The 20,692-nt window shown below is 52.0% G+C and overlaps 1 protein-coding gene across 1 annotated transcript in view; it reads left to right on the plus strand.

Moving 5' to 3' along the window:
* The window catches only part of DKK3 (dickkopf WNT signaling pathway inhibitor 3), a 52,773-nt gene extending 33,683 nt beyond the window's left edge, over positions 1 to 19,090 (plus strand). The window contains exons 5-8 of the mRNA XM_058305728.1: positions 13,978 to 14,070; positions 15,210 to 15,354; positions 16,293 to 16,449; positions 17,471 to 19,090. Coding sequence (XP_058161711.1) covers positions 13,978 to 14,070; positions 15,210 to 15,354; positions 16,293 to 16,449; positions 17,471 to 17,690 — 615 coding nt within the window. The 3' untranslated portion in view covers positions 17,691 to 19,090. The remainder of the gene's footprint in view (positions 1 to 13,977; positions 14,071 to 15,209; positions 15,355 to 16,292; positions 16,450 to 17,470) is intronic.
* Positions 19,091 to 20,692: the final 1,602 nt, after the last annotated feature.

Consider the following 20,692-nt stretch of genomic DNA (forward strand, 5'->3'; position numbering starts at 1 on the left):
CAATGCCACAATCTTCAGGGAGAAAGCATCACCTTGCTGATGCCTCGATTTTGGACTTTTAGCCTCAAAACCATGAACTAATAAATTACTCTTGTTTAAACCAGCCTATTGTTTGGTATTTGTTTTAGAAGCTAGGAAACTAAGACAAATCCCTAAACTGGAAAAGGGGGAAAAGGGAGTTGATGGGGATTTTCCTGAGGTGAATGAATTTATTGATAAGAGCCCAGATGAGGTGAAGCAGATGGACCTTCAGACCAAATGAAAGCTAGAGGGAATAAGAACGAAGATCTGTCTTCCCAAAGATTTTCCCATCATGACCTCCTGGATCCATCTCCAAGGAGATCTATCAAGACAGCTCAGATCCTTCTTTCCCTAGGAAGCCTGTCATCTCTCCCCAGGAAGACTTGTAACAATTCCATGGATGATGTTTCCTCCTAGGAGAGCACATCATTCCAGCAGGGCCTGCCCTCATGCATATCACAGCATGCCCTCATGCATATCACAGCATGCCCTCGGCATATCACAGCACAGGAGGGCCCACCATGACTCCCACATGTGGCTCTGATGTCCACCATTCACTGTCCATAATATTTATTTTAAAAGAGTAACAGCATAAAGCCTCACCATGGACTTCCAGCATCATGAGGGTTATGGGTGGGTTTGGGGGGATGGCCTCTTCCTGAAAGACCAACCAGGACCACACAGGGCACCTCTTGCAGCTGACTTTAGGGTCCTTGACATCATCCAGGATTCATATTTTATGAAAAACCACTTGGGTTCACAGGAATGCTTACTCTGCCTGACAGTGGTGGGAGGAGATGCCTGGTTAAGGAAAATAGCATCAGACCATTTTTCTCCTGGAGAGTAGCCAAGGAGGCCGTTGTCTAGCCAAGGGCAGAGAGGGTCAAAGTGGAAATGAAAAAGTTCAGGAAATCAGCTGCCTGAGCCATAAAGTGACCAAGTTGTTTAGTGCACATCTGCTCTCTAAACAACTGCTTGAGATTGCTGGAGGCATCACACCCCACCATGCTTCTTGGCAGCCTACCTGCAGGGGATGCAGCCCCCTGTAGAGGTCCTGGCAAAGCCTGCTGATAGCTGCTGAGCCACAAGACCATTGCCTTCAAGGTGCTGAGCAGGAAGATTGATAAGGTAAAAGGCAAGTTTTGGGTAGACTGTATTCTAGATATCATTACCCCAAAACTTAGTGGTGTAAAACAACCATGTACTGTGCTCATGGACTCTGAGTTAGGAATATGGACATGGTACAGTGGGGATGGTTTGTCTCTCCCTCTCAGTGCTTGGGGCCACAGGCACTAAGCTGGGAGAAGCTCAATATCTAAGGCTGGAATCTCTAAAGGCTCTTTCCATTCACGCTTCTAGCTGTCAACTGAGACTTCAGCTGGTGCAGGTGGCTGAAACACCTGCTCGTGGCCTCTTCATGAAGCTTGGGCTTCCTCACAAAATGATGGCTTGGTTTGAAGGGTGAACATCCCATGAGGAAGAAAGCCAGGTGGATGTTATATTGCCTTTTGTTTTTCTTTCTTTTTTTTCTTCTTTATTTTTATTTATATATTGCCTTTTAAGACCTAGTCTTGAAACTCATGCAGCATAATTTCTCCTATGTGTCATTCATTAGATGTCACTAAAAGCTGAGGGCCCTTCTGGGGTGGGTGTGGTGGTTGGGAGGGGGTGGGAGGGGCTGCTCTTCTAGTCTCCTCCTACTTCCTATTTCCAGAGCCAGTCTCTGGATTGAAAGATGCTGTAACTGTTCTGGGTGGAGAAGAGGCCGGTGATTCGAGGCCAGGTCTCAGGGCTTTAGGGATTGAGCAGGTGAGGGCATGGGAGAACACACTTTGGCTTTGAGGCATTTCCCACCTTGGCTCAGCTAGAAAGAAGCACTAGTAACCAGCCAGCCACGGTCACCACGGTTGATAGCTAGATGAGGTCATCCCTCAGAGAGAAAAGCCAATTGTGGGCACTTGCCACCCTCCCAACCTGAATCTTGGCTTTTCCAGTGTGAGTCTTGGCAAGCCTTGGCAAGCCTTGGCAATGCCTTTGGGTCCTTTGGGCCCAAACTTATTCCTCTCTTCTTTCTGTTTACTGGGGTGGATACCAAGGCCTGGGGCACCAGGAGAGAGGCCCTAGTTGCCCAGTGGGGAGAAAGTCTGGAAAGTTTCCATCGAGGAGGAGACATTGGAGCTGCACCTTAAAAATGAATAAGGGGCTGTGAGCAGACAAGGAAGGTCAGGATATCTGCAAGTAGGGATCAGAATTTGGTCTTGGGGTTCATGGGGAGGGAAGTCAGGAAATCAGGCTGGCAAGCAGGTTGGGAACTGACCCTTAAGGGCTCTGGATGCCACATGGTTTGGGTTCCAGGCCATGGTGGGTGAGGAAGGTAGAAAGAAATTCAGTTGCAGGGTCACACGTCCTCAGCGTGCAGGTCTCACAGAGGCTCATAACTTCGGTGAATTTTCTAGTGTCCAGGACACTGAGGCCCTGCAGATCTAGAAAGTGGACCTTCTTGCTTATTAAATTCAGAGCTCATAAGTGTGCAAGCCAAAGCCGGGGGGTTCATTTACAGGGGCGAGGAGCGTCCCCCTCTCGGCACCCTCATCCAGGACTTGTCCTTCCTGGGGTCAGGGTCCTGCCTGAAGTTTGCTGGGCAGGTGAGAATTAGAACAAAGGGAGGAAGGATTTGTTGAGGGGCATTTAGTGCACATCCAGGGGCTGTCTGGTGCAGCCAGAGCAGAGAGCTCCCCACGACAGCACCCCTGTCCCTGGAGGATGGACCTGCTTTGTTTTATTATGCCGGTATCACAGATGCACTGTGTCTGTTCCCAGGACCTGGAAGACAAACTGTCTCCTCCCATTGTGTTGATTGAATTAGTCCAGCCCCCGGTGTTCCAGAACAGTCAGCCTGCATCTGTGATATCCGCTGGAGCAGCTTTCAGAACAATTGCAATTAGGGGCATGCATAATCAGGTTTGCGTTTTAGGAAAATGGCTTGAGCTGCAGCGAGGAGCCTGGTAGTGAGGGGGAGAGGCTGGAGGCTGCAGGCCTGCCTCCTTGCTACCACACTGTGCACACGACCAGCAGGACCTCGGCAGGGGGCTGATGGCAGCCAGGCCCTCGTAGGCCTGGGAGGAAACCCTGCTCCAACGTCCAACTCTGAGTGTGAGCCCCAGACCACAGGGCTGGGACTAGTGTGATAGGTGTGCCTTCCCCCTCCCTCCCCCAGCTGGAGCTGGGCAGGAATAAATCCCTCCCCAGAGGTTGGGTTTGAAAGGAATGAAGCCAGCTTTGTTTCTTCCTGGCGCTCAGTGTTTTCTCCCGGGATCCGGATGCAGATTCAGTTCCTGGGAACCTGGTGAGAACTTGGCTCTCTGCCTGTTTCCGGAAGCATTTCTTCCCGATCACGTGTGGGCTCAGACCCACTGGGACATCGGCCTTCCGAGCTGCGGGCCAGACTGAACCTTGATGCCGCGGGGTGTTCCAGCCTGGAGCTTGCAGCAGGAGTCCCCCAGCGGGTCCTTAGGCGATACAGCAGCTGGAAAGGTGTTTGTTCCAGGCTCCACCCTCGGGGCATGAGGGGAGGGTGCTGGAGCTCTTTGGGGCTGGGAGAGCGGCAGAGGTGGGTGGAATCCCAGAGCGGATGGGCGAAAACTGGAGCGGCGGGGGCGGGGGGGGGGGGCAGTTTGGGGCTCTGACTTTTGTTCTGCAGGAAATGGAGCCTTTCCCTGCAGGGGAGTCCTGCTCCCCACTTCCTGTGGAGGCTCGTGCCCAGTCGAGAAAGGCTCATTGTCAGAGCCTGGCTGGGAAGGGGAGGCCGTGGCACTCGTAGCCTGGGCAGGCCGCCTGGGTCCTGGGTCCTCATTTCAGCCTAAGATGGGGTGGGGGCCAGCACGTCTGCGGTCACATCCCAGCTCCACTACTTGCTCACCGTGGGACTTTGGGCAGGGTACTTACCTTTCTGTGCCTCAGTTTCCTCATTTGTAAAACAAGGTATACTAATAGTACTTCTCTCAGTGGGTTTTTGGGAGGATTACATGAATACATAGGATATAGGGCAACTCTGGCACATAGGAAGCACGATATAAATATTAGTTTTGATTCCTGATTGCTGCATTATTGTAACCATCATTCTCAAACAGAATCCAGAGACCTTTCCCCACAGAAGCTGTCCCTTCTCACAGAGCCGTGGGTGGCCAGGCCAGAATCTGGGGTGGCAGAGGGGTGGGGTGGCAGTCCTTGGCCTCCTCCTGAGGAAGACGGCGTGGGGGCGTCTCTTCTGCTCCTGGCCAAGGTTCCCAAGGGCAGGCGCCGGCTCCCTGGTGTCCTTGTGGGCTTTTCTTCACGCACGTCTTTGGAGCCACTCCGGTTCCTGTGGCCGCTGGCTGTTCTGGCCCCTCCTCCTCCTCCTGCCCAAGGCCCACTCTTCCTCCAAAAGACACACCTGTAGACTCTCCCCCTATTGGTAGAGTTGCTAGGTCAAATACAGGGCACCCAGTGAAACTTGAACTTCGATGGTACTGTAAACAGTTTTTGGTATAAGTTGGTCTCATGTAATGTTCGGGACATACTATATGCTGGGGATTGAATCAAGCCTGCACAGAAGGCACGATCAGGTCCTAACCCTAGCGCTGTGGGTGCGAGCCATTAGTAAGTGGGACCTCTGAAGATGCTCTTAGTTAAGGTGCCCAAACGGACAGAGGGCGGCCTTAATCCAACGTGGCTGAAGTCCTCATATGCAAAGGAAATTGGACAAGAGAGAGAAGCTACAGGGAGCAGCCAGAGGCTGGAAGTCAACGGAACCCAGAAGAGAAAGAACGCGCTGCCATATACCTTGTGACGGAAAAGCCAAGGAACCCCAAAGATTGCCAGCCAGAAGATACCACAGCTTTCTGGCTCTGAAACCGGGAGCCAATAATCCCCTGTATGTATTTATTGTACAGACATACAGCCAGCCCATTGTATGGTATTTGTTTTAGCAGCCAGGAAATGAAACCACTATACTAAAATTATTTGTTGTTTATCCAAAATTCAGACTTCACTGGACATCCTGTATTTCTGTTTGCTGAATCTGGCAACTCTACTTTGAGGACCCCAAAACTAGGGTGTCACATATAACCGTGAACTAAAGGTGGGGGCAGAGCAGCTGTCCTCACAATGGGAGACCAGGAAGTGCTGCAGGACGTGGCTCTGTACTCTGCCGATGCTTGTGGACCTGGACAGACCCAGGTGAAGCCCAGGCACCCACCCTCATAGTCTGCCTGCGGATTGGGGGCTGGGGCCAGTGCAGACCCAAAGGTGCCAAAAAGTGTGTGGAGGAGGAGGAGAAGGAGAAGGAGAGAGGGCTCTCTCCTCTGCTTCTAACCCAGACTGGGTGACAAGCCCCCAACTGATTGGACACGACTCGGGAACATGGAGAAGAAATGTCCTTTGGAATGAAATCTGGCCTTAATCTCTCCAGAGGAAATGCCGCTCAGGCTAAAAGAATGTGTTGGGAAGTTCCATGACTGTGGGGTGGCTGCCTCGGGGCTGGCAGCAGGGGCTCCTGGAGGAGGGACGCTCTCCCTGGAATACCCCCTCACCATTCCTAAAGCTTGCGCCCTGAAGCGGATCTCCCGGAGAGGCTGCTGCAGAGAGCGGGCTGCAGGTGGCAGGGGGAAGAGGGCAGGAGAGGGCTTGGCACAATTTCCCGAATGATTGGACACTAAAGGGTTGGGGTGGGGGTCCTCCCTGCCTGGTGTGCTGAGCCCAGCTGGGGGATGCACTTTCCTCTTTCAGTGGTGTGCGATTTGGGGAAGAAAGAATTGGCAGCAGCAGCCCCAGGAGACACAAGCTGAGCCGGGCCTCCCTGCTGTGGAAGCAGCCCTTTTGCAGACGTGGGCACTAAAGGATAATAATAGCTGGCCTAGGAACCTGGGCTCCTGGCTCCCCCCTGATTTTTTCCCTAGAGGGGTGTCTGCAGCATGGGTCAGGCTGGAAGCCTTGGTGAGGTCTGGGGTCCCTCCCCTCCTTGAGCTGTGTCCAAGAAAGGCTGGGGTGCCCTGCTGTGATCCAGACAAAAGTACGTTTTACAGGCTCCTGTGATTGGTCCAGTTTATTCAAAGTTCAAAAGAGAACTCTGAGGAATGGGGAGAATCTGACCTGAAAATCCCACAGAATAAAGGGAAGACTGTTCTCCACTCTCAGGGTGCTTCCCTCGCCCTCCAGCCTACCAGGTACCTTGCCTGGGGGCCCAGCTGGTGGACCCTGCCCTCAGGCAGCAGCCCCCACTAGAGCTGCAGGGCCCCCTCCTGCTCACCCTGCGACCTCCCAGTCCCTGCCGTGGCCCCAGCCCAGCCCACTCGCTCCCCAGGGGCTGCCACTTTCCCCACAGAGCACCGAGCGGGGGTCAGGCAGAACTTGCCCTGAGTGCGGTCCCTGCCCCTTCCTGCGTGTGACCTTGGCAGGTGCCTATCTCCCTGCCTCAGTTTCCTGTGTAAAATGGGCTTCTCCTGCTCACCTGGGAAGGCGGTTGTGAGGCTGAAATGAGATCCTGGAGGCCAGGGTGCCTCCCGCTTTTCCTTGCCCCTGTGTGTCCTCTTGTCCTGCTTGGTCAGGAGCCTGTCCCAGGTCCTGCCAGGGTCTGTACAACTGTCCTCCTCCCTCTCTTCTGCTCCACAGCAGAGGGCTCCGGGTCAAGCAGGAACTCGTCTTGTGCTGATGGACTGAGCTCGTTATTCCGGCCTGAGCCTGATAATCGGGGCCTTTTCAGTCCAAGAAGATAATAGTAACAGGAGATCTGTTGGCCCACACTGAAGCTCAGGAGGTTGCTTGAGCCACCCCACATTGTCTTTTGAGCTGCTGCCATGAGCCAAGCACTGTGGATACAGAGAAGCACTTGGGGTTAAGTTTCTGGGTGCAGCCATGGTTCCAAGTGTCATATGCCTACAAACGGAAATCTTTCCAACAGTCTTAAGCGGTATCCCGTTTTACAAATAAGGAAACCAGGGCACAGAGAGGCTAAGTAATCTGCCCAGGTCACACAGCTTGTGAGTGAACCAGTATTGAACCCGGGCATGGGTTCCTGAGCCTGCATCTCATCCCAAAGCAGCATGGGGCACACCCCAAGTCATGCAATTTTCAGGGAGTGGAGGGGAAAAAAAGAGTAGCCAAAAACTGTGGAGGGGTCAGCCCTAGAGCCTCTGGGGGGAGGTGTGGGGGCAGAGTGAGCCAAGTGCGAGCCCTCCCGGCTTGTCCAGGACTTTCCTGGTGTTAGCCTTCAAAGGCCCACGTTGGGAACCCCTCAGCCCTGGACAAGTTGGGGAGGTTGGTCCCTCCAGCCCACAACCCCTTCTACTCTGAAGGACAGTCAGTCGCTTTTCATCCTCTGGACCGTTTCTGCTTAAGCGGGCACCTGGGGCAGAGCTGCCTCCCCTCCCAGCGCGGGCGTCACAGGTTGGGGCGATGTCTGTTTCTGTCATTCATGGTACCATCCCTCATCCTGGGCGCATTCAGGCCTGGCCCCACCGGCCCTCCCACTCGGGGCCAGGAGATGACCGTCCTCAGACGAGCTGCCAGACCCAAGCCTCCAGGAGCCAGAGGGTGGGGCTGGGGCTGCCGGAGCCCAGGTCACCCTTACGGTCCCTGCGGCTCAGCGTCCTTCACAGTGCGCCAGGCCCTCCCTGCCCCCAGCACTGGCCTGTCACCCCCCAGCAAGTAGATGCTGAGGGCTCAGGACCAGGGCCTCCAGCCGAAAGGAGACCTGGCCGCTGGCCTGTTTGGGGAGGGGGCCGGGCTTCCTGAGGAGCGTGGGAAACCAGGGCCCCAGGGAGAGAACCCCCAGAGAAGCCGCGGGAAGCCCCTCGGCCCTCCCTTGGCTTTTCCCTTCTCCCCACTGTTGGCTTCTGCGTGCTTAGAGCCTCTCTCCCCTGATAAACTCTGAACTGGAAAACCAAAGGCTTCCAACGGCTCCTTTGCCGTTTTCCACTCGGTGATGACAGCGGCTCAGCACCAGGGAGGTTTCCAGGCCCCGCCTCCCGCCGGGCCTGCTCTGTGCTCCGCGGCGGCCCCACCTCCTCCCCAGTGTCTGGGCACAAGCCTTGAGAGCAAATCCTGCCGGGTCCTCCCGCCAGAGCTTTCTAAATATAGCTCCCTCCCCGACAACAAAGCCGCGGGCATCTGATCCTCTGAATGGCTTCAGCCCCGACGCCAGCTTCTAGGCCGTTTGTCAGGCGTCGCCGCCAGGACGGGAGGGAAGAGCAGGGCAGACAGGGCGCGGCTGCGAGAGGAGCCAGGCAAGGCCGCGCAGCTGGCGTTGGTCATGGGGCCATGGGTGGCATTTAGGCCCAGACACCCAGGACCGCCGCCCGGACAGGGTCCTGCCTTTTGTCCCTGGGGACACACGGGCTTGGGGCCCTGAGGGAGAGGAGACTGATGGCGCTGAGGGGAGAGGAAAATGATTTCCCTGGAGGACGTGGAGAGGCCTTGACTTCAGAGTCAAACTGCTTGGCAGGTCCTTGGACTTTGGCAGGTCCTTTGCCTTATGTCTCGGCTTCCACGTCTGTGAAGTGGGGCAACTGATACTTTTGTTGAGGAGATTAAAGAGAATTTTTGCAGAGCAGCTGGCCCCGGGGGGCCCCGTGTGCCTCGCTGCGGTCAGGATGCGATGGGTTGCCGACTCAGCCTCTGGGGGGCGAGGTGCGTGGCTGGCTGCCCGTCCCACGGGCTCTGCAGTGCTGAGGCCAGGGCTGCATCCTGCCCCGGGCATGTCGTCAGTCTACCTTGGTGTAGAATGATGACAGGTTTTTTTTTAAAGATTTATTTTTTATTTCTCTCCCCATGCCCACCTCCCCCAGGTGTCTGCTCTCTGTGTCCATTCGCTGTGTGTTCTTCTGCATCCACTTGTATTCTTGTCAGCGGCACTGGGAACCTGTGTCTCTTTTTGTTGCGTCATCTTGCTGCATCAGCTCTGCGTGTGTGCGGTGCCACTCCTGGGCAGGCTGCACTTTTATTGCACAGGGCGGCTCTCCTTACAAGGCGCATTCCTTGTGCGTGGGGCTCCCTACGTGGGGGACACCCCTGCGTGGCAGGGCACTCCTTGCGCGCATCAGCACTGCGCATGGGCCAGCTCCACACGGGTCAGGGAGGCCCAGAGTTTGAACCGCGGACCTCCCATGTGGTAGGTGGATGCTCTGTATCAGTTGAACTAAATCCACTTCCCAATGATGATGACAGTTCTTAGGAGGCATTCCTAAGGACCCTGGGAATGGCAGTTGCAGATTCACAGAGGTAAGCTTGAAGGCTACTGAAACCAATAGATCCCTGAGCCCTGCCTCACACATAGTTGAGGAAATTTAAGCAACAAGCTTTCTCTAGGGGAAGTCATGCTGAATTAACCTACCCGAGCTCTTATAGGTAGCAAAAAACACATCAGCAAAGGAAAACAGTAGATTTAATGTATTTAGACTTTTCAAAAGTTTTGGGCAAGGATCCATGCCAATTTTTTTTTCTCTTACTTGGAGAAAAAAAATTCAGTGCTTCACTGTGCAGGGAGTGCTTTGCCATGTGTAGAACACAATGGAATGGAAGACAATCTTAAAGATAAATTTCTCTCGATGGATAAATGTAAACAGTAGGGTCTCTCAGCCTTTGGTGCTAGAAGGATCTTTGATCATATTTTTAAATTAAATATCTGGAAGAGGAAGTGCATAATGAAAATTCCAAGTCTCCAGGGACTTTTGGGTATTGAAAAGCAAAATTAATGGAATATACATGTTATTTGCTTTGGTTCCTAAATCAGTGCTAATGATCAGCATTTTTCTGGCCTCTTGCCACAGTAACCTCTAAGTGCCAGGTAAGTGTCAGCATGTATCTCTTGCACGTCCACTAAGTGCCAGGGGTGATGAAGGGCATGTACATGTATTAAACATATTGTTATTCTGCTTTACAAAAATGGGACCATAAGGTTTTTGCACTTGCTTGTTTTCTTTAATGATGCATTTTAGAAATCACTATGTAAAGAACCACCCTCAATCTTTTAATGCCTGCATAGCAGCATTTCTCTATGAAATGACTGTTTCCCCCTGTTGTTAGACATTTCAGTTATTTCTGGATGATAAATAATAATATAACAAGGCAGCTTTGAACACCCTGCATTCTTATATTTGTGCACGTGGACAAGTATTATTTCTGAGGAAAGCCACCTGAAAAGATTATTGGGTTAAGGAATATGTACATTTAAACTTTTGATATATGCTGATGAATTGCCCTCACACATTAAAAGAAATCTACTTCTATTTTAATTACCCCCAAAATGTATGGCGTCTATTTCCTCAAACCCCTACCAACATTGAATATTATATTAGTTTCCTGTTGCTGTTTTAACAAATTACCACAAATTTAGTGGCTTAAGACAAGTGTGTTATCTTCTAGTGCTGCAGGTCAGTGTCATGAGGCTGAAAAATCCAGGTGTCAGCAGGGCTGTGTTCCTTTCTGGAGGCTCTAGGAGAAATGGTTTTCCTTGCTTTTCCATCCCCTGTAGTTCACCCACACTCCTTGGCTGGTGGGGTCTTTCTCACATTGCATCCCGCTGACATTGACTCTTCTACTTGGAAGGACCCTGTGATTACACTGGGGCTGCTCAGATAATCGAGGACACACCCATCTTCACATCAGCTGATAGCAACCATAATTCCTTCAGGAGACTTAATTCCCCTGGCTGTGCAAGAGAACACACGCACAGATTCCGGGGAACAGGATGTGTACCTTTTGGGGGGAGGGCATTATTTTGCCCACCACAGATATTACCAACCTTAAAAATGCTTTCCATCTGAAGCCAAAAAATGGTATCCTGCTCTTTAAGCTGTCCTTGATCGCTGATGAGGCTGGAGCTCATTTTCTTTGTGGAAAGGCTACATTTCTGTTTCTGGGAAGTGCCTGTTCATATCCTTTACCTCCTTTTCCATTTGGTTACCTTTCCCTGCCAGTGAATTGTAAGAGTGTGAATTCCCTGAGGTCTCCTGTTCACCTTTGTGTCCCCAGGGCCTCGCATGTGCCCAGGTGCAGGGACGGGGTCGGTGACCTGGTCCCCTGCTCCCTCTCTGATGTCTTCCCTCTTCCCCCCATTCTCTCCCCACTCTGCTGTGGAAGAAACGTCAGAACCTTCTGTCTTTTTTTTTTGAATTTATCTTTATTTTTTTTTTCTTTTTTTTTTTTCTTTTTTTTTTTTATTGACTTTGTAATAATATTACATCAAAAATATATATGTGAGGTCCCATTCAACCCCGCTCCCCCACCCCCCCCTCTCCCCCCCCAACAACACTCGTTCCCATCATCATGACACATCCATTGGATTTGGTAAGTACATCTTTGGGCACCTCTGCACCTCATAGTCAATGGTCCACATCATGGCCCATACTCTCCTCCATTCCATCCAGTGGGCCCTGTGAGGATTTACAATGTCCGGTGATTGCCTCTGAAGCACCATCCAGGGCAGCTCCATGTCCCAAAGACACCTCCACCTCTCATCTCTTCCTGCCTTTCCCCATACCCATCGTCCACCATGTCCACTTTTCTCAATCCAATACCACCTCTTCTATGTGGACATTGGATTGGTTGTGTCCATTGCACCTCTATGTCAAGAGGAGGCTCAAATTCCACATGGATGCTGGATGCAATCCTCCCATTTTCAGTTGTAATCACTCTAGGCTCCATGGTGTGGTGATTGTCCTTCTTCAACTCCATCTTAGCTGAGTGTGGTAAGTCCAATAAATCAGATTGTAGGTGCTGGAGTCTGTTGAGGCTCAGGACCTGGCTATCACATTGTCAGTCCAGAGATTCAAATCCCCTAAATATATATTAAATCCCAACGTTAACTGCACCTCCAGCACATTAGCATGAAAGTCTTATGAAGGGAGATCCCATCTGAGTCCAGATTCATCACACATAAACACCATTTCCAAAGAGGGGCCATCTGCCCTGGTAGTTAACCCCATTGGCCATGACCATAACTCCCATGGGTCTCTTTAGCCTTCAAAGGAACCAATATCTGGGGGTTGTATCTGCTTTATCTGTCTCTCTGACTCTGCTCAGTTGTGCATGAGGGCAATCCTTCTGCCAGCCTCCAGACTCTTTTTTAGAAACTCGTAGCCATATAAACTCATTTCTCCTTTCCAGAACCTTCTGTCTTTAACTCCCTGCTGAGCTGCCTGCATAGTTTCTTGGTAGGAGGGCGTGGCGTGTCTTGAGAATTTCTTACAGCCTTGGAGACTTCATGCCATTTGGGCTCTGGGATCATCGAGACTGGGTGTCAAGTCTGTGGCTCAGCTCCTCATCTCGGACAGTCATTCCAGAGCCTTGGTTTTCTCATCTGTAAAGCAGTGATGGCAGGGCTGCTGAGAAAGGGACGGGAATACTCCTGCTCCGCCGTGAAGATGCCCCTGCAAAGCACAGGGCCTGGCGTATGGTGGTCACTTGTACATGCCAAGAAGCATAAACGCCCCCAAGTTGTTCTCCTCCCTGTCGTCCTTCACATGGTGCTCTGGGCAGACTGGTGCTCAGTGGACAGCTTGCCAACAGGCCTGAGGCGAGCCGGGCTGGGGCCAGAGCTGTTCCCAAAGGCAGGGAGTGGTGTCGGGCCTGGGGGTGCAGCAGCCTGAGCCAGCTGCACCTCCTCTCAGGCCCTGTAGCATCACTGGTCCGGGTCCGGGCGTCTTGGCTCTTTAGGTGCAGGCTACCCAGAGGCCTTTCTAGGCCGAGTGCCTCACCGGCTTTCCAGAGGGTGCATGCCCCTGCTCAGAGGGTGCGGCAGGTGCCTCCCTCCCCCAGGCCCTTCCAGAAGGCTTGCCCTCGATTGCCTCCCTCCAAAGAGCCTTCCTGCTCCACTCGGCTCTCACGGCTGCGGCTGGAGCCCTGAGCCTACTCGGCTCGTGGGCTGGTGGGGGAGTTGCTGTAGCGAACTGGCCGTGGAATCTCAGGGGAATCCCTTTGGTCTCTCTGACCCTCAGTTTAATGTTGGCAATGTAGGGAAGGTAATCCTTCTCTGACCCCTGAGTCGCAGGTGCCAAGTGCAGCCAGTGTCTGGCACCAGGAAGGAGCCTGATGAGTGGTTCTTGCATTGTTTCCCCTCCTCGCCTGTCCTCTTTTCCCTGCCTTCTGGCTGCTGCTTCCCAAGCCTGAGCCTGATAGCAGGTCCCAGGAAGGAAGCAGCTCTGCTCTGCCGGAGGCTCTGCAGGGCCAAAGTAGGTGGTAGGTGGCTTGCCTAGGCTCCTGGGGACTTGGCCTCAGTGGTGGACAGATTCCCTTCTCTCCCCCTCCAGCTCACCACCCGAGCAGAGCTGGCAGCCATGAGGAGAAGATCCCAACCCCACTTGGAGGCTGGCACCTGCCTTTGCCTCGGGCCACGTCCTGTTCCTGGTCTCCGCGGAGGGCTGCGCGGGGCAGGGCTGCAGCTGCGGGGCGCCGGCGGGGGATGGCGCAGCTGTGCGCCTCGTGCTTTCCATCACAGTCAACAGGGCCTCAGGCTGGAACGCATTAGCGCTGTTTATTAACTGCCCCTGCTCAGGGCTGACGACTCGCCCTTGAGCCTCGGTGCTCCCCGCCCTGGTGTGGGTGGGAGGACTGCACACAGATGGGGGATTGTGCGAACTGGGTGTGGGAGCTGTGAGGCTCCGGGGCAGGTTTGAGCGGGAAGGAGCCGGGGCCAGGCTCTGTGGGGGAGGCCCCTCTCAGGCTGGGTGGGAGTGAAGATGGCCAAGAGCAAGAAGTGGCTTTTGAGGCTGGCACCTTGTCAGGGTGCAGTCTGGAGGCCTTTCCTGAGCATCCTGAGCTTTGGGGTCAAGGCTGGGGGATAAAAGTAGGGCTTTGCCCTCCAGGGCACTGTGGGTCTGTCTGCTTGCATTCCACATGCCACCCACAGTCCTTGGGGTTCTGACTCCTGGGGACGGAAGCCAGTGAGACAGGCACAGATGCCGCTCCTCCTGTCCCCTTCAGGAGTGCATCATTGACGAGGACTGCGGGCCAGGCAGGTACTGCCAGTTTGCCAGCTTTGAGTACACCTGCCAGCCGTGCCAGGACCAGCGGACCGTGAGTATGCCCAGCCCCAGGCCCAGAGAAGGGACTTCGGGGCAAGCCTCCTTTGGGGTCCCTCAGGTCCACGCTTGAGAGTGCCTCTCAAGGATGGGGAGGGGGCTTTGTCTGGAGGGGCCCCAGTGGGGCTGACTCCTGGAGGGATGGGGAAGCCAGGCCAGGGTCTGAGATCTCAGGAAGCAACGGCAGACCTGCTGCTGCCCCACCCTGCCTGTGACCCCTCGCCTGCTGCCTGCCCCTCAGTGGCAGAGAAGAGGGGAGAGGAGCCCTACACGTGTCCCTTCCCCTCGGAAAGACACAGCCGGTGATACCTCTGCAGCCTGGGTAGAGTAAGGGGCAGCCCAACTCCTCCCCAGCCCACAGCCCACCCACTCGGAGGCCAGGCCTGGGAGAAAAATGCTTTGTTCCCTTGGGCTTGAGAAATCTAGCGAGGCTGCTGTTAGCCACATTCTCCCAGGGAGCCTCGCCGCACGCAGGCCTGCTCTGTAACACATGCCAGCTGTGTAGAAATGAGTAATAACTGCCTACAGCTGGTGCCGCCTGAGGGTTAGGCTCTGTGCTCTTCCCGGCGCTCACGTTTGCTATGACTGTGACGGAGGTGTTCACCTTAGCTCCACTGTCCAGGCGAGGCTCCTGAGGCTTAGCCTGTGGAACTTGACAAAGACAACTGGGAAGTGTTGGAGCCAGGAGTCACGTTCAGGGAGGCCTGACTCCAAGGTCATGACCTTGACCAGTCCACTGTGCTGCATCTTCCCCTGCCCCCTTTCCTATACATATGTGTGTATGCATATGCAAATACATATAGACATATATGCATATATACACATAGGTATTTGTATACAAGTATGCATTTTGAAGGTGGTAGATGAGGTCCCTTCTAATTCATCTTCAGGTGAATTCTAATGAAACCATCTTCTAATGTATCTTTTTGGGGCCTCAGGGGATCAATAAATAAGGTTCCTTTTCCCCGTCCAAGGAACTGTTGAAATTCGGTCACATGCACCAGGCTGATGGAGCTAAACGTGTCCCTTTTATGACTGACGGAGCTGTTGGAGAATGAGGGTGAGGAGTGTGGCGACAGTGAGTTTCCTAAAACTGCTCCAGCCCAGGCTGTGGTTCTTGCCCACCTCTTGCAGCTCTGCACCCGAGACAGTGAGTGCTGTGGAGACCAGCTGTGTGCCTGGGGTCACTGCACCCAAACGGCCACCAAAGGCAGCAACGGGACCATTTGCGACAACCAGAGGGACTGCCAGCCCGGGCTGTGCTGTGCCTTCCAAAGAGGTGGGTCCAGGGGAAGCCCTGTCCCAGGCTCTGCCATACTGGGCCTGTTGGGGCCACATCCATGCCAGCCTTTTGCTGGGCCCTGGGGTGGGAAGACCAACTTCCTTCCTTTCCCAGCTGATGCCTAGAAAATTCCTCTAGGATGCATGAGCCCAGAGTGGGAGGAACACCCGCTGAGGGGTGACGGGAAACTCCTGGGATTAGGGCAGCTCCTCTCCATCCCACTCCACCTCGTTTCCCAGGCCTCAGATTCAGACCCTTTTGCTCATGAATCATTCCCTTCCATTTCCATCTTCCATCCTCACTGCCCTTCCCAGGTGAGATCTGGTTGGCCTCTCTTTCCTTCCCATCAGAGTTTCTGAATAATTCTTCTTGGCACCTCCCCAGGGTCTGGCTCCCCCATGTCCCCAAGCCACCAGTACCTGCTGGTACAGTAATTTTCCTAAAGGGTGACTTTCTGCTCATTGCTCCCCTGGGGCCTGCAGTGGGTCCTGTTGTCTCTAACTTTAGTCAGACTCCTCAGTCTACCTTATAAGGCACCAAGCAGCTCCAGCTCAGCTGTCCTCTTTTTCCTTCTCATCCTCATCTGTGCAGGAATCTCACTGGTTCCTACTTGTTCTCTGAGCCCGAGCCCCAGGCCTTTGTTGGTACTGTGCTCCTGGCCTGGGTGCCTTTGCTCCACTCTTTAGTTTTTCCAGACTTCTTGGGCCCTCAAGACCCATCACAAGTCCCTTTGCCCCACTTCCAGGCGGTCCTCCCTGCCCTCTCCAGGCCTCCTGGATCATTCCCTCCTGAGCCCTCCTGCCACTCTTGTTTCCTCACATCCCACCTCTTGAGTCCTAACCTAGAGTGGGGGTTAAGGGTGAAAGGTGCTCCCTCCTCTGGGTGCCCGCCCACCTGGGACGGAGCACACAGGGCTGACTTCCAGCTGGTTCCAGGCCTGTTGTTCCCTGTGTGCACTCCTCTGCCTGTGGAGGGGGAGCTTTGTCATGACCCTGCCAGCCGGCTCCTGGACCTCATCACCTGGGAGCTGGAGCCTGACGGAGCGTTGGACCGATGCCCATGTACCAGTGGCCTCCTGTGCCAGCCCCACAGGTGAGCCTACCTGCCATCCCTGCCAGGGTGCTGAGAGGGATCAGGTGCCATCCAGCAGGATGGGGACTGGGGAGCCGAAGCAGGTTTTATCAGGGGGAGGGGTAAATTCAGTTTAGCATAGGTTTAATTTGAGATATCCCTGGGTCCTCCAGATAGAGGGGTCTGGTCAATGTCAGATGTGTAAGTCTGGGGCTCAGGAGAAGTTCTGGCCTAGAGGTACAGATTTGAGACTCATCTAGATGGTGGCTGAAGTGTAAGAGTAAGATGAGTGGATGACCCAGGGAGAGGATGTAGAGGTAGAAGAGCCGAGGACTGAGGATGGAGCCCTGGCCTGTCAACACTGAAGGACCGAGAAGGAGCTGGCAAAGGAGTCTGAGAAGGCACAGCCAGAGGAAGGAGGACATCCCGGAGCAGTGGCCACAGAGGCAGAGGGCATCATCCACAGTGTCCCTGGATAGCATCAAAGCTAGAAGGGTCCAGCCTTTCAGGGCACATTTTAGTGAACTCTCAGTGACCTCTATGCAGTCTTTCCTTCCAGCAGAATCCAGAGAGGCTGGGAAGACAGAAATACCTCTTCCTGCCCCCACAGAGGCCCAGGATTCCCAACATGTGCAGCCCACTGCAGTTGTCAGGGGCTGCCTCCTCCCTATAGGCCCAGATGGGCAGGAGGTCAGTCTTGTGGGGAAACTCTCAGACTCCAGAGTCTTCAGAGGGTTCCCCTGAGCTAGTGAGTTCGAGAGAGTCGATCCCTGGAAAATAGAGGTTGGGGGGAGCTGCTCCTTGAGTGCATTCTCCCAAAACAACCCTTTTGTGAAGGTGAGCTGTTGACAGGAAGTTAAGACTGTTGGAAAGATGTTAGATGAGGCAATGTAAAAGTGAGACTTGAGACTGTGAGGCCCACAGAGGCAATGGAAAAGGGTGGTTTTAGGCCTGAGTCTCACACCCCCAAGTTTAGAGCCTGGCTTTGCCTTGTGAGAAGACATGGCCCTCAGCTGAACCCCAGCCCTCTGTCTCTCCTCAGTCATAACCTGGTATACGTGTGCAAGCCGTCCTTCGGTGGGGGCCTTGAGGAGGACAGAGAGAGCCTGCTATCCAAAGAGGCCCTTGATAAGTACAGGGATGGTGGCTTCATGGAGGAAGTCCGCAAGGAGCTGAAGAGCCTGGAGAGAATCCTGTCTGAGGAGATGATACCCAAGGAGCTGGGCATGGTCTCCAAGCTGCTGGAAGGAGAAGAGATTTAGATCCAGACTTGTTCTGTGGGTAGATGTGCAATAGAAATAGCTAATTTATTTCCCCAGGTGTGTCCTCTAGGTGTGACCAAGCTTTTTCCCATTTTTTCTTCCCAGTAAATTTTCCCTCTGCTTTGAAACTTCTGCCTTGACAAAATGAGGTGCTGTGCATTGGTCCAGCTCCCCCAGACTGCCCACCACACATCACAGTTCTGATGCTTGGGAAAGACAGGAATGTGAAAGGAGGAGGTTCTAGAACAAAGGCAGAACTGGGCTTTGAAACTTGGTCCAATTATTGGCAGCCTTGCCTCTAATGCTTGGCAGATGGCACATTTTCTTCTCCATCACTATGAGAATTGTCTGAGGGAAGAGGATGGAAAGGGACGTGTAGTCTCCCTGTTAGAGGTTCTGGGGAAACCTTGACTCTTACACATGCAGAGAAGACTGCCCTGTTTTGCAAACATAAACCTGGCAGAATTGCAACACATGAACTTTTTGTGTCATTCTTTTCATGGGTAGAAACAAACTGCCCTCAGCTACTGCAGATAAAATGTTATGCTAACACTAACTCTGCTTTATATGCATTCGTCCATTCTGCAGCTTTACTAAACTCCTACCTCTGTGCCAGGGCGGCATTTTCATATCTGTGATCAATTTATGTTCTCACCATGGCTTGGTGAGGGAGGCGTTATTCTTCTCAGTTGTCAGGGATCATAGAGGCTCAGAGAATTCATGTGACTTATTCGAGTCACACAGCCGGTGAAGACCAGAAGCAGTGCTCTTTCCCCTACTCTATGCCAGCCTCCAGGCCACCAAAAGTACCCCCAAATGGAAGGAAGATGGGATTTTTCTTTGTCTTTTTTCCCCCAAGGCACATCTGGGATTAAGATCAAACTAGTTCAGGCATCTCTATATGATTAAACTTCTACTGTTAGAAATAGTGGTGTACTCACCTGTGTGAGGACAGCATCTTTCTAGTGAAGACAGATGGTTTTGACACTGTCCCCAGTGGCAGTTCCATTAGTAACTTTGAAGGTACATGATTGGAGCATAATGTTGACTTGCCAGAAACTGCACTTGGGTATAAAGGGCCAGGGTTATAAATAAAATGTGCAAAATGACTTAGCATTAACTGAAAACCATTATCAACCACTTGGAAAAAATCAAACCAAGCAAGGCTCTATGAAATATGGTTGTAATATCCAAACTGAGAACACTGAACTCTGTGCTGTTCAACAAAAGATATTTTCAGGTGCCATGAACTGTTTCCATCATGTATTCATCCAGAGTTATTAAATTTTAAAGCTGCACATGATTGTATAAGCATGCTTTCTTTAGGTTTTAAATTATGTATAAACACAAATGTTGCATTGAGAAATCAGACATAAATCACTTCAACTACTCTCCTATAATCCTTGGCCTTTTTTTTCCTTTTGACCTTGAATAAACATAAAACCTTTGCAGCTAGAATAAAATAATAGAAATGACCTGTATTGTCAAAAAAGAAAAAAAACCTCAATATAAGCAAGTTTTCCAGATAACTAAAGCACACGTTCTTTAGCACCAAAATATTTTCAAAACCTTAACTTTTGGATGGCAATTAATCTTAAGTATGTAAATGCATCACTATCGTCTAAAAGAGTGGAATATGTATGTCCTTTTCTTGGGAGCCGTCGTGAATGAAATTCAATTCTGGGCTATAACACAAAAAGAACTTCAGCGGCCATACTTATAAAGCTACTACTTATTAAGGGTCAGCTCATTTGGCACTCTACCTATATTAGCTCAATCTGCATTGAATCCCATGAGTATATTCTTCATTTAACAGATGAATCAATGGAGGCGCAAAGATTTAAGCAATAGAGCTAGAAGTCAAAATAAGCATAAGCCTAGGATGTACTGCTTTTAAGATGAAATATGAAACTTCTTCAAAAATTACCTGGACAGCCTTCCTCAACAGGTGTTTACTGATAGACTGCTTGGAACCAGGAGCTATGACAGGCTGTGGTTGTGCACAGCTGACCCTGACACGGTCCCTGCTCAGAGGCACTCATGCTCCAACGGGAGACAGCTAAACCAAGCAGACACAAAAGCAGTCAACCCAAAATGGGAGCTGAGGGCAGTTTGTTTCTACTCAAAGGAACTCTTAGCTTGGGAGAGCTGAAATGTGAACTGGTTCTTGAAAGATAGCAAGAGTTTATCAGGAGGCCAGAAGAAATAGGGAAGGGCATTCTGGGCTATGGGTAGAGACAGGGTGGCAAAAGAGAGCATGCTATCTAAGGGAAACCGCAAGCAATTCATAGTGGCAGGTGGATGAAGGAAATTTGGAAAAGTGTTTGGAGAAGAGGCTGAAAATTATTTCATTCAACAAAAATTTACTGAGCACCTGTTATGTGTCAGGCCTTGTATTAGGTTCCAAGGAGACAGTGGGGAATGACAAGCAGTTTTATTTTCCGGCCTCCATTCTGTCATCATAGCCACAAAAACATAAGACCATGAGAAGGTTTGCAAAATACTTTGCTGAAATCCAGATATACAGTAGCTGGTGTGTCCATTATGCTCATAATTTTAAATGTGTTAAGGGTTAGGTAGTGTTTGGTCCTCAAATCTTACTACTTGCCATTCTCCCACATACAGAGTTCCCTGTCAAGGAAGCCACATAGCAGACACTGTTGATTTCAGCTTTCCAACAGCTATTCCAACCTTTTTCTCTGCCCTTTTCCTACTACCACAGAGGCTGGATAAAAGAGACCCTTGTTTCCCCAGCCTCCCTTGCAGCTAGGGATGGTCACATGACACAGTTCTGGCTGAGAAGTAAGAAAACTGCCAAGGGCTTTCTAAGGACTCTTCCTGCCATATAAAAGGAGAGAGGCATGCAGGAAGAAAGCCCCCGCCCTGCACGCTTTCCCTTGTTTCTACCACTGCGTGTAGGTGTTTTGGGATGTGGTGTTTGGCACTGTGATAGCCCTCTTGTGATCATGTGGCCATAAAAGATGGCAGAATGAAGGTATATT

The sequence above is a fragment of the Dasypus novemcinctus genome, chromosome 10 (genome assembly GCF_030445035.2).
Source record: "Dasypus novemcinctus isolate mDasNov1 chromosome 10, mDasNov1.1.hap2, whole genome shotgun sequence".
NCBI classification, from domain to species: Eukaryota; Metazoa; Chordata; class Mammalia; order Cingulata; family Dasypodidae; genus Dasypus; species Dasypus novemcinctus.